Source organism: Xenopus laevis, chromosome 5S (genome assembly GCF_017654675.1).
Source record: "Xenopus laevis strain J_2021 chromosome 5S, Xenopus_laevis_v10.1, whole genome shotgun sequence".
Taxonomy (NCBI): Eukaryota; Metazoa; Chordata; class Amphibia; order Anura; family Pipidae; genus Xenopus; species Xenopus laevis.
Window position 1 is genome coordinate 90,969,124 of NC_054380.1, and position 16,200 is coordinate 90,985,323.

Sequence of the window (16,200 nt, forward strand, 5' to 3'; positions counted from 1 at the left end):
GTTTTCAGGTTTCCCCCACTGAAAATAGTTCTAAATATATTTAGCTTCTGTTGTTCATGTTGCATTGTCTCTGAAGAACAAGGCAAATAAATAAAAAAACATGAACTGCATTAAGGTTACAGAGAGAGAAGAAGGATGGTCCAAAGCATGTTATTATCTTCTTTAATGCAATAAACTCAGTACAAGTATGGGACCTGTTATCCAGAACAGGACCTGGGGTTTCCGGATAATGGACCTTTCCGTAATTTGGATCTTCATATCTAAAGAAAATCTTGTAAACATTAAAAAAAACAATAGGCTGGTTTTGCTTCCAGTAAGGATTAATTATTTCTTAATTTGGATCAAGTACAAGGTACTGTTTTATTATTACATAGGAAAAGGAAATTATGTTTAAAAATTTGGATTATTTAATTATAATGGAGTCTATGCGAGATGGCCATTCTGTAATTTGGAGCTTTCTGGATAAGGGGTTTCTGGATAACGGAGCCCATACCCGTACCAGAATGTCTTTGCAATAAAGATTTTTAAGGTTTAGACAGTATGCTGAATTAGGGAGACTGGATATTGTTGATCTGAGGACAAATACTTTATTATATCATTTAATATACTATTTTTATCACATTTTTGACATTTTCTTCAATGTAACTGTTATTTTCTGTCCAGGAAAGGTTTTGCTTAAGAATTGTTGTACCTGAAATAAAACACAGACAAATTATGTAATTTATTCATAGACTATAAAGTCCAAATAAAGAGAGAATGTTAGCTATTTCTTACCTGTTGAATAATTTTATTTTGTATGTTGCTATTATTTGTAGAATAGGTCATTGATAAAAACAAGCTGCTGGAGTCTGCAATAAAGAATAAGGAAAACAATAAACCTGGGATATTTATGTTTTTTATTTACTTTTTATTAATTAAATGGCAACAAAAAGTGTAAATATTTTGGCTGGCCTAAAATTTTATTTGCCAGAAAACATTTTAGTCTTTGATAAATGTATCACGCTCTTTTATCTAAACTGTATTCTCATTCAAAGTAGTTTTATTAAGAGGGTTATTTACTAAAAAACTATTTTTTCTCATTTTATTATTGAAAAAAATCCAACCAAACCGTCAAACTTGAATCTGCTTTATTTATCAATATTTTTTCTTGACAAATTAGTGTGAAAAAAAGTTTAGACAAATTCGAATTTTTCACATTGATGCTCTGATAACACAGCTTTTCATCGGATGAAAACCAGCGCAAACAGCCCAAAACTTTCAAGAACCATGAAGGCATCAAACATTTTCCAGAAGTAAAATGAGAGGACATCTGCCATTGACTTTTACATGATTTCGACAGGTTTCAGATTTGAATTGTTAGCACCTTCAGGGTATAATAAGGGGGTTATTTATTAAAGTCGGAATGGTAAAAATTTGGGTTTTTTTCCCGAATTGTTAGTGGGGAAAAAAACTACCATCTTTCGAGATTAATTATACCCTGAGGCTGCAAAAAGTCAGAATCTAAAAATACTCTATCTTCAACCTGTCTAGGTCCTGTAGAAGTCAATGGCAGAGGTCCTATTTGCACTTTTTTTTGACTATTTTTGTCTGCGCTGGGTTCCATATGTTAATCCAAAAATTTTGGGCTTTTCACAAAAAATTCGGATTTTTTGGGCATGAAATCCAAAAAATTCGGATTTTTTGCAGGAAAAAGTTGCAGTTTTCATGCGACAATCCGAAAAACTTGCGGTTTTGAAAGGGTAAATCGTGGATTCTAGTTTTGGTCAGACTTTTTTTATTTAAAAAATCAGAACAATTTGGATTTTAATAAACAACCCACTAAATCGTGAACATTTCAAACTGTTTTCCTCTAAAAATTTGTTTTTTCTCCTTTAAAGCTCGACTATAAAAATCTGAGTTTTAGTAAATAAACTAGGTTTTTCATTCTAGCCATATCTAATGGAGCTTCCAGGGAGGTGCTAATTACCCAGTAATGCAGAATTTCTTCTGATAGAGGAAGGGGTGGGACATGTCAGTATACTGTAATAGAGTTGCAACATTCCATGTTCAAACCAGACAAATATGAAAACAAGAATAGAATGCCTTACCATGGTGAAACTATTGCACTAAATTTAAAAATCCTAGATCTAAAAAAAGTCTATTAGTCTAATAATATAAGCCTAAGTCTATAAACTAGAAGTTCTATGTAGTATAGTGTCAGTGGTCAGGTTCTAACCAACTTAGAGATCTGATATTACCTAACATGCAATTAAAAAAAGGGGGGGGTCGCCTTTATTTTCCGCAAATATTTCTAGTTTATTTCTAGTTTTCTAATTTTATTTTTGTGTAAAAATTAGATGTTCTAAATTAATATACAGCATTTAAGAATATTAAGGAAATCAGAAGACATGGGACAAAAAGTGGGGGACAGAGAACCTGGATGGCAGATTTATCAACCATCGAATTGGGTATCCTGCGGTCGAAGTAAAATTGTTTGATTGAACTATTAAATCCTTAGAATCTAACGATTCAAACGATTTCAGCGATCGAACAAATGATTTTACTTCAACTTCCAAAAACTTAGAAAAATGCTCTAGACGGTTTTTTAAAAGAGACAGTACTTCGATTATGGAATGGTCGAATATTCGAACGATTTTACTTCTAATCAAATTTGAAGTCGAAGTCGTAGTATCCTATTTGATGGTCGAAGTATCCAAAAAATTACTTCGAATTTCGAATTTTTTTACTTCGAAAATTCCCTCGAATTCACTTCGACCCTTGATAAATCTGCCCCTTAAACACAGTTTGTCAGTTGTCACACTTCTGACACATCTGACTTCTGATCTGAACATTATAAAGTATAATATTTAAGTTTTGCTACTGGCTTTTTACTCATACAGTATACTGCATGAAGCTGGCATAAAGCATTGTGTCCAACGGAATGATTTATTTCCCATTATTATGACCTTGAATTTTAGGAAAAAATCTGAAATAGTAAAAATGACCTGGGAATTCTGAAATGTTCCCAGCAGTTCAAGTTATAACATATAATAAAAAATGATATTTATCCTAGCAGATGCATGTGTGTCAGTTGGTCAGACTGCTTTTTAGTGGTCACAAATCAATTTGTCACAGCAGCTGAGAAGAGAAGATAATCTTAATTATCAGACAGTTAAAAAAAGATAGACTTACTCATTTAAACAATTACTACCTTTCAGAATAACAGATTTATAGTACAGCACCATAGATCTTCTCTAATTGTTATTCTCAAAACGAGAATAACAAATGGTAGCTGTTACTAGTAAGTAGCGATACGCAAAATATTTTGCCTAGAAAAAATACCCATAGTAAAAAAAGTTGTGCGAAAAATGGTCATATGAAAAAATGCTCATTGACTTTTTTATGCGAATGCAATGCGAAACAGGTAAGATTCAACCATCACTGCTAGTAAGGGCTTTGTTGAATTTTTGTTCTTAACACTTAGGGGCAAATTTATCAAGGGTCGAATTTTGAAGTGATAAATACTTTGAAATTCAACCCTCGAATTGAAATAGTTCGACTTTGAATATCGAAGTCCAAGTATTTTTCACTGAATTTGGCCATCGAACGATCAAAGTAAAATCGTTTGATAGAGCGATTTTAGCATGGGATCGAACGATTTCACTTCAATGTGTGAAGACTTAGAAAAATGTTGTAGAAGGTCACCATAGGCTAACATAGCACTTCGGCAGGTTTAATTTGGCGAAGTATTGAAAGTTTTTTTAAAGAGACAGTACTTCGATTATCGAATGGTCGAATATTCTAAACGATTTTTACTTCGAATCGAAATCGAAGCAAATTCGAAGTCATAGTATCCTATTCGATGGTCGAAGTATCCAAAAATTACTTTGAATTTCGATTTTTTTTTTTACTTCGAAAATTGCCTCGCATTCATTTCGACCCTTGATAAATCTGCCCCTAAAGGTAGTATTTATTAATGCCCAGATGCAGGTCCTAGAGCATGGGTTGGAAAATCACACTCTTTATTGCTCAGTTATGTAGAACGTGAATCTGGGGCATAGCTGTACTTTACACCTCATGTTATAAGGCTAACACTTTGAATGCTTTGCTGTAGGCGTACTTTTCTGTAAGACCCATACTTTATAAATGAGGTCCCATATGTTTAGCATAAAATGATATATCCTTTCAAAGTTTAAAGTGTACTATGCTGGTAGACTAATACAATTGTTAAGACTTATACTATGCTGGTAGAGTATTACAAGGCCAAGTACGTAGGAAAGGTAACTATAAAAAACAACAACACGTTGCTCAGTTTTTGTGTATGTGAACCGAAACTGAACTAAAGTGATTTACCGTAACTGACTTTACTTAAATAGACATCACTGGAATATAATAAGGAAAGGATACCCATGGGACACTGAAGACTATGTGGGAATATATCATGATTAGAGTGATAACTGCAAATGTCAATGAAATAAGGAAGGAAATGCATTTAGATACTTTCATGTGGTTTCCCTGACACCTTCTGAAACCATCATTTACTTAAAGGCTAAACAATAAAATTCTAAATAATACCTGACTTCTAGGACTTCTAGTTGACAGAATGTGTTCCCAGTTCACAGAGTCTCAGGTTAATACTTTTGAAACTGTATTGATTAAACACTTTGGGGCCGATTCATGAAGCTCGAGTGAAGGATTCGAATTAAAAAAACTTCGAATTTCGAAGTGTTTTTTGGGCTACTTCGACCATCGAATGGGCTACTTCGACCTTCGACTATGACTACGACTACGAATCGAACGATTCGAACTAAAAATCGTTAGACTATTCGACCATTCGATAGTCTAAGTACTGTCTCTTTAAAAAAACTTCGACCCCCTAGTTCGGCAGCTAAAAGCTACCGAACTCAATGTTAGCCTATGGGGAAGGTCCCCATAGGCTTGCCTAAGTTTTTTTGATCGAAGGATATTCCTTCGATCGTTGAATTAAAATCCTTCGAATCGTTCGATTCGAAGGATTTAATCGTTCGATCGAAGGAATAATCCTTCGATCGTTCGATCGTAGGATTTGCGCTAAATCCTTCGACTTCGATATTCGAAGTCGAAGGATTTTAGTTCCTAGTCGAATATCGAGGGTTAATTAACCCTCGATATTCGACCCTTCATACATCTGCCCCTTTGTGTTCTTAACAAATAGAGACTAAATAAAACTGAAGAACAGAAGAACATTTTTATGTGTAGTCTCTAGAACTATGTAACATTTAACTTGCCTGTTGCTGTAGAGTTCACAGTTTTTGGGCCATTCATATTCCCAGCTGTGGCAAAGACGTTGAATGTATAATTATTTCCAGGTAACAGCTCCTCCACGAGGGAATAATTAGTATTTACCATGATCTCCTTTGATGGAGTTCCTAAGACTTGGATGATATAGGAACTGATATTTCCTAATGGTATTGGCCAGTTTAGAGACACTGAGGTGGTAGTGACACTGCCTATGTTCAAGCTTTCAATTGCTGAAGGAACTGGAAGATAAAAGAACCATGCATTTTAGTACATATTATTATTACTATTATTGTCATGTATTTATAATGCACCAACATATACCACAGTACTGTACAATACTGAAATGGGATGTAGGGTGTATGAATTTGTATTAAATGTACTGTATGTTTGCCGTTTTCACCAGTGGACTAAAGGGACCGCCTGTATCTGGATTTATCATAACAGAAATCATTTTTTTTTTTCATGCAGCTATGTCTGATTATTCATGAGTAGATAGTAGTACCACATTTTTCCTTGAGGTGGTAATATATTCATAGTACTTTTATTTGAAAAAGAACTGACCCAGGGAGAAAGGCGGGAGCTGTTTTGCTTACTTGGTGGTGCTCCTATTCTGTGCCTATATTATTCTTTTCTTTTAAAGTCAATTATGAAATGTCTGTCTTTGTCAGCTTTATTATTCTTAGAGAATTTGATTTAAACACAAAGACAATGAAAAAAAATTATTAAGTTATCATTCTCCTGATGCACAATAGCCAGTTCTATCACACCTTACTGAATGTTCCATTTTAACGTCTCTGGACCAGGCACTATAGATAATAGAATAGAAAATAGTGCATATAATGGGTTAATTTGCAAATACAAATAGTTGTGTAAAATTCAATTTACATGCACAAATCCCTTTATTTTACCCACAACGCAGTGTTTCCCCTAGAGTTGCAGCTTAACTGCAGACACATGCTAAGTTGCATCTACTGCATGCATTTGTGAATCCCACCAGTTGCTGTTCACATTTCCAGAGTGGGTATGTCACTGCTGGTCAGTAGCACCCATGATGCAACTCATTTTGGGAACCATGGAAATACTGTTCATAAGTAGTTCCCAGGTTCCACTAATATCCATATGCGCAGTTATAGTGAATCTGAGCAGGCTGAAGGGATGCATTGTCACTTGATTTGCTGCAAAGTTCTTGAGACCTTCAAGTACTAAAGCAAATAGTTGCCTTAATGTATTAATCATTGATACATTTTACAATGCAGTAACCATGGTTATATCTTGGTAAAAAGAGGCAATGATTAACACAGTATTTTCTGAATTTCAAGGAGTTTCCAAAAACGATTCAAATTATGCAAATCTTTTTCTCATCTGCAATTTCCATTGGGATTGACAATTCAGGTGGTGCTCAGTCATTGCTCAGTACAGAAGCTCTATCTTCTTAGAAAACCAACATTAAGGGGGTTATTTATTAAGCATTGATTTTTTTTCTGGTTGGCTTTTAAAAGGGAAAATAATTTTTTTCTGAAAAAAACTCCTCAATTTTTTCAGGATTTATTAAAGTCCGTTAGTGTTAAAAGTCAGATGAAAAAAGTACTCAGACCTGCCAAAAACATGTAAAAGTCAATGTCAGATGTCCCTTAAACAATTGGGTTTTCTGAAAAAATCATAGCTTTCAGGTGATTTGAGTGCAAAATAAAAAAAACATGGGATTTGGATTATTTATGATTTTATTGTGACTTTTTACGCAAATGAAAAATTAATGGAAATATTTTTCGAAAGAAGAGGGAGGGAAGTCTGCGGATTTGGTCGGAGTAGTTTTCAGAAAGTTTTTGGATTTTGATAAATAACCCCCTAAGTCAATGGCTAAACACCTAACTTAACAAAACATAACACCTGAATGACTACCAAAACATAATTGTGGCAGAAAGTTACATAGTTACTTTCTTTCTCTTCAGAGAATGGAATGGAATCTGACAATGTCTCTTCTCCTTGAAGGAGAAGGGTGCCGCACTGAAGTGCTAAGAGGGATGAGTGGATGGCAAAAGAGACGGCTTTGGAAGCCTCCGATATCTCACCATTGAGGGAAAAACACTGGTTTTGTGGAATGAGATGCTTCCAGTCCTGCAGTACATGGCCCAGACATGACAACTGTTGGCTAAAGTCTGCAAAGCCATAACAAGGTCTGTGTTTCACTTCATCTGTGGCTCCAAAGTGGATAGAATTAAGCAGTGATGTACAAGGACTCCACAAAAGTGGAAAAGGTGATTCAGACATCCCTAACCTGCTGAGACGATTTTTTTGTGTGCAGCTGTATCAGCTAGACAATCACAGAAAAAATACAAGGACTCTGCTGGCGGCTCCACGTCCTGCTTTTTTCTTCTTCCACTCTGGCATACACTGGGGTGGCACAAGTGGGACAGCTACTACCCTTACAACTGGAACACCCCTTGATTTTACCTGGATGTTACATAGTTTGTGAAGGGACACCAACTGGAGGAGTCCAGCCTGACTTGTGGAAACCAAAGACAATTAAAAGTTTATCAGAGTAAAGGATGTGATAAAGTCTATTCTAGGGCTTCCTGTTGAAACTGCAAAATCTGTTTTGGGGAATGTTTCTTCAGACAGGTTGACCAACGAGCACATAGACATTGCATGGATTGTTATCCAAGGTGGACTACCCCAGTGAACCTACATGCATACCAGTAACGTGTGTAGGTACTGGCATTGTCTTGACACATCATCAATGAGGAAACATGTTTGCACAATTGTTGGGATTGCACAGGCTGTACTTGATGTCTTGGAACATGAACTCATGTTTCTCGCTCACTTTGTGATGTTTTATGGACTGTTTAAGGGCACCTATATGGAAGGACAATCCTGGAAGCCTGTCACCTATAAACTGTGTTATGGAGGTTTTGTTTGTTCCAGGAATTGCCTTATTTTAAGGAACCACAGGCTTATTCACAGCTTGATAAGAGACTACATCATATGAGACAGCCTTGAAGAAGAAGAGGACTAAACACCCTCCTCTTCTCCCACCCTTCCCCCACTGAATTTATGTGTAAAATAAAACTGTGGGCCAGCGTACTCCACTAGCCTTTCCCTACTCCCCACACCCCTCCCATCCCTTTTCCTTTCCCTCCATAGCTTTATTATTGTATAGAACTGCATATTTTAATATTTTTATAATAAATAATAACTATATTTTCTTCATGAAGAAAGCAAAGCTTTTTTAATATACTTACATGTAAATGTAGATTTCTGTGTGTTTGTACCATTCATATTCCCATTTGTAACAAAGACCACAAATGTGTAAAAATTTCCAGGTATGAGCTGATCCACAAGGAAATAATTTGTATTCACTATCAGTTCTTTCTGTGGAGTCCCTAAGATTTGGATGATATAGGAACTGATATTTCCTATTGGAATAGGCCATCTTAGAGACACTGAAGTGTTGGTAAGATTGCCAATGATCAAGCTTTCAATTGCCGAAGGAACTGAAAGATAAAAGAATAATGAATTTTAGTACAAACTGAACATTGGGACTGCTTTGTCAACCACTGGAAATGGATTATTTTGAAACACCAAAATAGATGTTTCCTGCAGCTATACTGTACTTGTAAATTACTTTGTATATAGTACCATCAGAAAGTAGTGATATTTTATAGCTGGTTCTATTGTAATTTTCTATTTCAAGGACATAAATAGGTGAAAAACGGTTGCCGGTTTCATATTCACTGAGCAAGATTTTTTCCCAGGTCTATGCACCTCTTATATAAAGATAACCACATTGTCCCTTATTTTTATTACAGAAAAGGGACACTGTCCCATTAAAAGAATACAAATTTTGCTCACTGGGCGGTGCCTAACAATTGTCACCCTGTGTGCTTTCAACATTATTCTTGTCTTTTAAAGCCAATATTAAAACGGCTGTGTTTGACTGTTTATTATTGTTGGAGAATGCCATAAACTGTAGTTTTAATAATCATACTTATTAAAACACAAAGACAATGGCACCCACTTATAAATATGCAATTCTCTCAATGCATAAGCAAAGGTAACTACAGAAAACAGTTTATCACAGCTAAAAACAGCCCTTATTTAGTCAATGACTAAAAAAACAAGATTCTTAATTCTTAACACATGACTTAACTAAATTTCTATTTCACAGAATGTGTTTCCAGTTCATCGAGTCTTAAAAGGGAAACTAAAGTCTAAAATAGAATAATGCTAGAAATGCTGTTTTTTGTACACTATACATAAACACGAACTTACTGCACCACAAGCCTAATAAAACACATGATTTATGATCTCAAAGTTGGCCACAGGGGGTCATTATCTTGTAACCGTTAAACAATCTTTGCAAGACCAAGACCATGCACATGCTCAGTGTGGTCTGGGCTTCAGTTGGGAGCTTAAGCTTAGGGATCGTCATAAATTATCAAAACTGCACAAGTCAACTAATATCTGCCAGAAGCTAATACAGCAAGTCTGATTAATAAAAAGAATATGTAGACTGCACTGGGTCCTGTGTTGTCATGTAATCTAATAGATTGTATAGTTTTTGTATTGTTTAATACAAACTTTCTCCAACTCAGAACCAGTGGCTCCAGCAAAATAATCCTTCAATGAGAATCCCAGTTTATCTGTTTAAATCTGGCTCCATGATCTTTGTCCCTGCCACTGGAGTTGGAAGCTGGAGTTGGAAACATTAAAAGGCATGTAAAGGCAAAAATAAAATCCTATAAAAGCATTGGCCAGCTCCTTGTTGTAGCTCCCATCCCTGCCAGCTATAGTCAGGTGATCCAACAGGTTTCTAATAAAAGGGCAACCAAGTTTGCGAGTTTTACTTTGAAAGCAGCAAGTAAGTTGCAGGTAAAAATGCAAAATGTATAATAAAGCAATTGAATTCTTAATGAATCAGATGAAAATTGAGCATAGGACTGGCCAGATATGGGATGACTTTGACGTAGTTGGCCATCTTAAATATATTGCAATATATGGACAAATAATCCCTGTTTTGTTTAAAGGGGAAGGCATTTTTAAACGCTAAAGGCACAAAATGTTTCAATGTCCTTAATGTCCTTGATAATGGCTTGAGTGCTGAGGAACTCTTATATTTATATACAATCCAACTCTACACTGTTGCCGACCATTCTACAGGGAAACAAAGCTGCTTGAGTTCTGGGAAGTAAGGTGGGGAGGGCTCCCCCCTGCTGTTTCCCTGCAGAGCAGTTAAGGACCGTCTGAAGTTTCCTATCCGCAGTAGTCAGAGCAAGTGAAACGAAGAGGGAATTTTGCTGCATACAGTCAGGTTTCTTATTAAAACTGCACACATTTTTTAATTAAAGTATACTGTATTGGAGACAGGTTTCTTTTTCATTAAAGAAAGTAAAAATGGGATTTTTTTTTTGCCTTTACATTCCCTTTAAGTTAATCCTTTTGATGCTCCAATAATAAACACTTTCACATACTGTACAGTATTCTCTAATGCAGTGATGACCAACTAGTGGCTTGGAAGCAACATGTTGCTCAACAATGCCTTGGATGTTGCTCCCAGTGGCCTGAAAACAGGTGCTTCTTTTTGAATTCCTGGCTTGGAGGCCAGTTTTAGTTGCATAAAACCCATGTGTGCAGCCAAACACAGCCTCCTGTAGGCTGCTAGTCAACTTAAGGGCTACCAATAGACAATCACAGTACATATTTGACACCCCAGGAACCGTTTGCATGTTTATGTTGCTCTCCAACTTCTTTTACATTTAAATGTGGCTCATGGGTAAAAAAGGTTGGGGACCCCTGCTCTAATGTGTCAGTTGAATGTTCTTTAAAAAAAAACCTGAATAAGTGGCCATATTAGAAGAGTATTTTTCCTATACATGTAGTCACTAGAACACTTCAACATTTAACTTACCAGTAGATGTAGAATCCACAGTTTTCTGGCCATTCATATTCCCAGCTGTGGCAAAGACTGTGAATGTATAATAATTTCCAGGTACCAGGCGTTCAACAAGGGAAGAATTTGTATTCACTGTCATCGGTTCCTTTGATGGAGTCCCTGAGACTTGGATGATATAAGAACTGATATTTCCAAATGGAATTGGCCATCTTAGAGACACTGAATTGGTAGTGACACTGTCTATAATCAAGCTTCTAATTGCTGAAGGAACTGGAAGATAAAAGAACCATGTGTATTAGTAAATATTGTTATTATTGCCATGTATTTATAAAGAGCCAACACATTCCCCAGGGCTGTACAATACTAAAATGGGATGAATTTGTACTAAACTTATATTTTCATGACAGTTCGCTTTTCATTAGTGGACTAGAGGGACTGCCTAGATTGTGATACCACATTTTACCTTTAAGTGATGATATTTTTATAGCTCTTCTATAAAAATAAACTTCCCCAGGGAGAAATGGGGCGATGTCCCAGTATTAAAGATGTTGTTAACTTGGGAGGTGCCTAACAAATTGTCACCCACGCCCAATTATTTTTGAAGGAGAACTAAATCCTAATAATTAATATGGCTAGAAATTTTATATACTGCACTAATTGAACCAGCCTTTAAAGTTGTCACAGGAGTTTCTCATCTTGGATTTTATTAGAAGTGTCTGCGACACGCACATGCTCACGGCCATACACTTCCCTGCTCAATCTCCATTTTTGTATGCTCTGCATTTATGCAGAGTGATTGAATAAATTTAGATTTTTGGATTTTTTTGGATTTTTAACAAAGATATCCGACATGAGAGACCTATCCTGTGTACCGATTCGGTGATCTTTAAGGGGCACATTTATCAAGGGTCGAATTTCGAGGGTTAATAAACCCTCGAATTCGTCCCTCGAAGTTAAATCCTTCGAATATCAAATTCGAAGGATTTAGCGCAAATGCTTTGATCGAACGATCTAAGCAAAAATCGTTCGATCAAACTATAAAATCCTTCGAATAGAACGATTCGAACAATTTTAAGCGATCGATCGAAGGATTTTTATTCGATCAAAAAAATGTTAGAAAAGTGCTGGGGAAGGTCCCCATAGGCTAACATTACACCTCGGTAGGTTTAAAGTGGCGAAGTATGTAGTCGAAGTATTTTTTAGAGAGACAGTACTTTGACTATCAAATGGTCGAATAGTCAACCGATTTTTACTTTGAATCATTCGATTTGATCTAATTCGATCGAATTTGACCCATTCGATGGTCGAAGTACCCAAAAAAATACTTCGAAATTCGAATTTTTTTTCATTCGAATCCTTCACTCGAGCTTAGTAAACCTGCCCCCTAAGTGTGCTTTTCTCCGCATCTCTTTATGGCTGCCCACGTGACCAGAGTGGAATTGATCTACCGGACGACGGGTAATGGTTAATCTCTCCCTCCCACATATGCATTCCGATTAAACGTCTTTCTTCTTACATATACTAAAAGACATTTTTAGGTGCAGTAACAAGACCTTTTAATATACTTACATGTAAATGTAGATTTCTGTGTGTTTGTACCATTCTTATTCCCACTTTGAACAAAGACCACGAATGTGTAAAAATTTCCAGGTATCAGTTGATCCACAAGTAAAGAATTAGTATTCACTATCAGTTCCTTCTGTGGAGTCCCTAAGACTCGAATGATATAGGAACTGATGTTTCCTAAAAGAATAGGCCAGCTTAGAGACACTGAATTGGTGGTGACATTATCTATGATCAAGCTTGTAATTGCTGGAAGAACTGAAAAATAAAAGAAACATGCATTTTAGTACAAACCAAACATTTTGACTGCTCTGTCAGTGAAGTGGAAGTGAATAATTTTAAAAAGTTAAAACAAGGCATTCCATGCAGCTATGTCTCAATATTGAACATTAGTAGACAGTAGTACAGGAATGAGACTTGTTATCCAGAATGCTCGGGACATGGGATTTTCCGGATTTGGATCTTCATACCTTAAGTCTACTAAAAATTATTTAAACGTTCATTAAGGTGGACTTGTCACCCAGACATAAAAAGCTGGATAATAAAAGTCCCTTTAAAATTAAACATGAAATTCAAATTCTTTTTTTTATTAAAGCATTCATAGCTTTATTCCCGTCACCCAAAAAAAGTATTCCAAATTCTATTTTATCATGTGAGTCAAGCAAAATTAACTTTAATTACACTATATAAATTATTTGAAACTTGTTTCCATCAGTCTGGGAATTCATAATTATAGGAAGCAGGCAGGAGCCATTTTGTGGACACTGTTATTAAGACAAGCCTTGCATCATCTCAGAATCTTGTTTGTGAACCATGATGTCCATCCCCATGCACTGGCTACATAATTAAATGGTTAAGAGAACTTGGGGAATGTGGGGAGAGCAGTGACATCTAGGAAGTGCTGAATGGAAAGTGAAAGTAATTGCTTGCCCCGCCTCTATGCCTAGGCTGAGATATTTAAATGAGTTTACAAAAGCTATGAACGCTTTTGTAATAAAAAAAAGAATTTGAATTTCATGTTTAATTTTAAAAGGAGTTTTATTATACAGCTTTTTATGTCTGGGTGACAGGTCTTCTTTAAGTTTTTCTAAATCAATTGCTTTTGAAGGATGTAAGAATGTTGCAGCCTTGGCAATAGTGGGAAGAGACTGTGAAATTAGTCTCTGTGTGTGTTGGAAAAATAGAGATGGTGAACTGATAAACCATACACCTCTTCTATAAAAATGTGGCCATGGGTCTGCCTCCTCTAAGGGCCTATCAGGGTTAATTTAAATATATAGATTATTGTAAGAGGTATACAAATGCAAATCACTTTATTTTACCAAAAATTCACTGTTTACTCTAGAAATCCAGCTTTGTGCTGTTTGCACAAACCCATTTGTGTCTACTGCAACTTGTGAGGAGCTGTTTTTGTACACATATGGAACCTGTTATCCAGAATGCTCATGACATGGGGTTTTCCATATAATGGATCTTTCCGTAATTTGGATCTTTGTACAAGGTACTGTCTTATTATTACAGAGAAAAAGGAAAACATTTTTAAAAATTTGGATTATTTGGATAAAATGGAGTCTATGGGAGACGGTCATACCGTAATTCTGAGCTTTAAAGGGTTTCTGTATAATGGATTCCATACCTGTACAAGCATACATTTGTGAATTCCACAGTAAAGCTATATTACATCCTCAACAATAAAAACGTATTCAATGACTGCTGGTCAGTTGCACTAATGATGCAACTCACTTGGGAAATCGTGGAAATACTGCCAAGCCCAGCCGGCATTAGTTTCCAGATTTCTTCACATCAATGTGTGCAGTTACAATAAATCTGAAAGCACTGATGTGATGCATTTGTCGGATCGTAATGGGTGCAAGTACCTTTGTGAACAGCATCAAGGCATGCTCAGTTTTGCCTCCAAACTAGCTGTTTGATTTGCTGCTAGGCTCCCGAGATCTCAAAGTACTAATATGTATAGTTTACTTTTTCTAAAGTCATTGATACATTTTACAAAGCAGTAACAATGGTATCTTCTTGGTAAAACGTTGCAAGTTTATCCCCATATTTCTGCATTTCAACAATTTCTTTAAATGAAAATAATTATCCAACTCTTTTTTCCAATATGCAATTTTCATTAAAAAAAGATTCAGACAGGTATCATTGCTCAGTACAAAAACCCCGGATTCTTCTGAAACCAACATTTACTTTATTACTTAATAACAAGGTCCTTGGTAACACCTTACTGAACAGCAGTTCTGGTATACAGAATATATGCCCACTTCAGCCAGTCTCAGGCTAAAACTTTCTAAGCTTTTATATTAAACATTTGCGCATATGCTTGCCACTCCAAAATGCATGTGTAGGAATGGGATCTATTATCTGGAATGGCATTGGGGCCTGGAGTTTTCTGGAAAAAGGATTATTTTAAAATTTGCATATCCAGATCTTAAGTTTACTTAAAAACATTAAAATATTTAATATACCCAATTGAATTGTTGACATTTTGCAGCTTAGTCAGGCTCAAGTACAATGTACTGTTTTATTATTATAAAGAAAAAGGACATATTTTTTTAAAAATATTACAATTATTTGCTTTAAATGGTCTTGCTGTTATTCTTAGTTTTCTGGATGAGGGGTTTCAATTTGTATCCCATATCTGTACTATGCATTTGTGTAGCCACTCCTGTTAGGGTCACTAGTGAAAAAATGTAAATAATTTGCTTATCATTATAAAATATAAAATATATTAAAACATACTTATAGCTTGAATTACATCTTGAAAACAACAGTGAAAAAAGAAAATGTCAAATTGGCCATATTTGAACATTATTAGTTGTAGCCACTAGACCTCATTAATATTTAACTTACTTGTAAATGTAGAATTTACAATTTTGGTGCCGTTCATGTCCCCAGCTCTGGCAAAGACTGTGAATGTGTAATAATTTCCAGGTATCAGCTGATCAACCAGGGAAGAATTTGTATTGATGATCAGTTCCTTTGATGGAGTCCCTGAGATTTGGATGATATAGGAACTGATATTGCCTAATGGAATTGGCCAGCTTAGAAACACCGAAGTGTTGGTGACACTGCCTATGTTCAAGCTTTCAATTGCTGAAGGAACTGGAAGATAAAACAGCCATGCATTTTAGTACATACCTGTATTATTATTAGTATTATTACTATGTATTTATAATGCGCCAACATATTCCTCAGTGTTGTACAATACTAAAATGGGATGTAGGGATGTATGAAGTTTGTATTAAATGTACTGTATGTTTTCAGTTCTCTTTTCATCAGTGGACCAAGGGACTGCCTTATACATCTAGATTTCTCATAATAGAATCATTTTAAAAAGCCAAGAAAGGTGTTTCATGCAGCTATGTCTGAATATTCATTAGTAGATAGTAGTACCACATTTTACCTTGAGGCGGTGATATTGTCATAGTTCTTTTATTAAAAAAAAGAACTGACTTGGGAAGAAAGGGGGCGTT

The 16,200-nt window shown here is 35.6% G+C and overlaps 1 protein-coding gene across 12 annotated transcripts in view; it reads right to left on the reverse strand.

Moving 5' to 3' along the window:
- Window positions 1-361: 361 nt before the first annotated feature.
- LOC108718067 (tenascin-X) overlaps window positions 362-16,200 on the reverse strand; it is a 102,962-nt gene continuing 87,123 nt past the window's right edge. For all 12 annotated transcript variants that reach the window (XM_041564792.1, XM_041564786.1, XM_041564787.1 and 9 more), the window contains 7 exons: window positions 15,578-15,829; window positions 12,719-12,970; window positions 11,165-11,419; window positions 8,499-8,750; window positions 5,247-5,498; window positions 775-848; window positions 362-691 (listed from right to left, as the gene is read on the reverse strand). In XM_041564792.1, coding sequence (XP_041420726.1) covers window positions 617-691; window positions 775-848; window positions 5,247-5,498; window positions 8,499-8,750; window positions 11,165-11,419; window positions 12,719-12,970; window positions 15,578-15,829 — 1,412 coding nt within the window. In that variant the 3' untranslated portion in view covers window positions 362-616. The remainder of the gene's footprint in view (window positions 692-774; window positions 849-5,246; window positions 5,499-8,498; window positions 8,751-11,164; window positions 11,420-12,718; window positions 12,971-15,577; window positions 15,830-16,200) is intronic.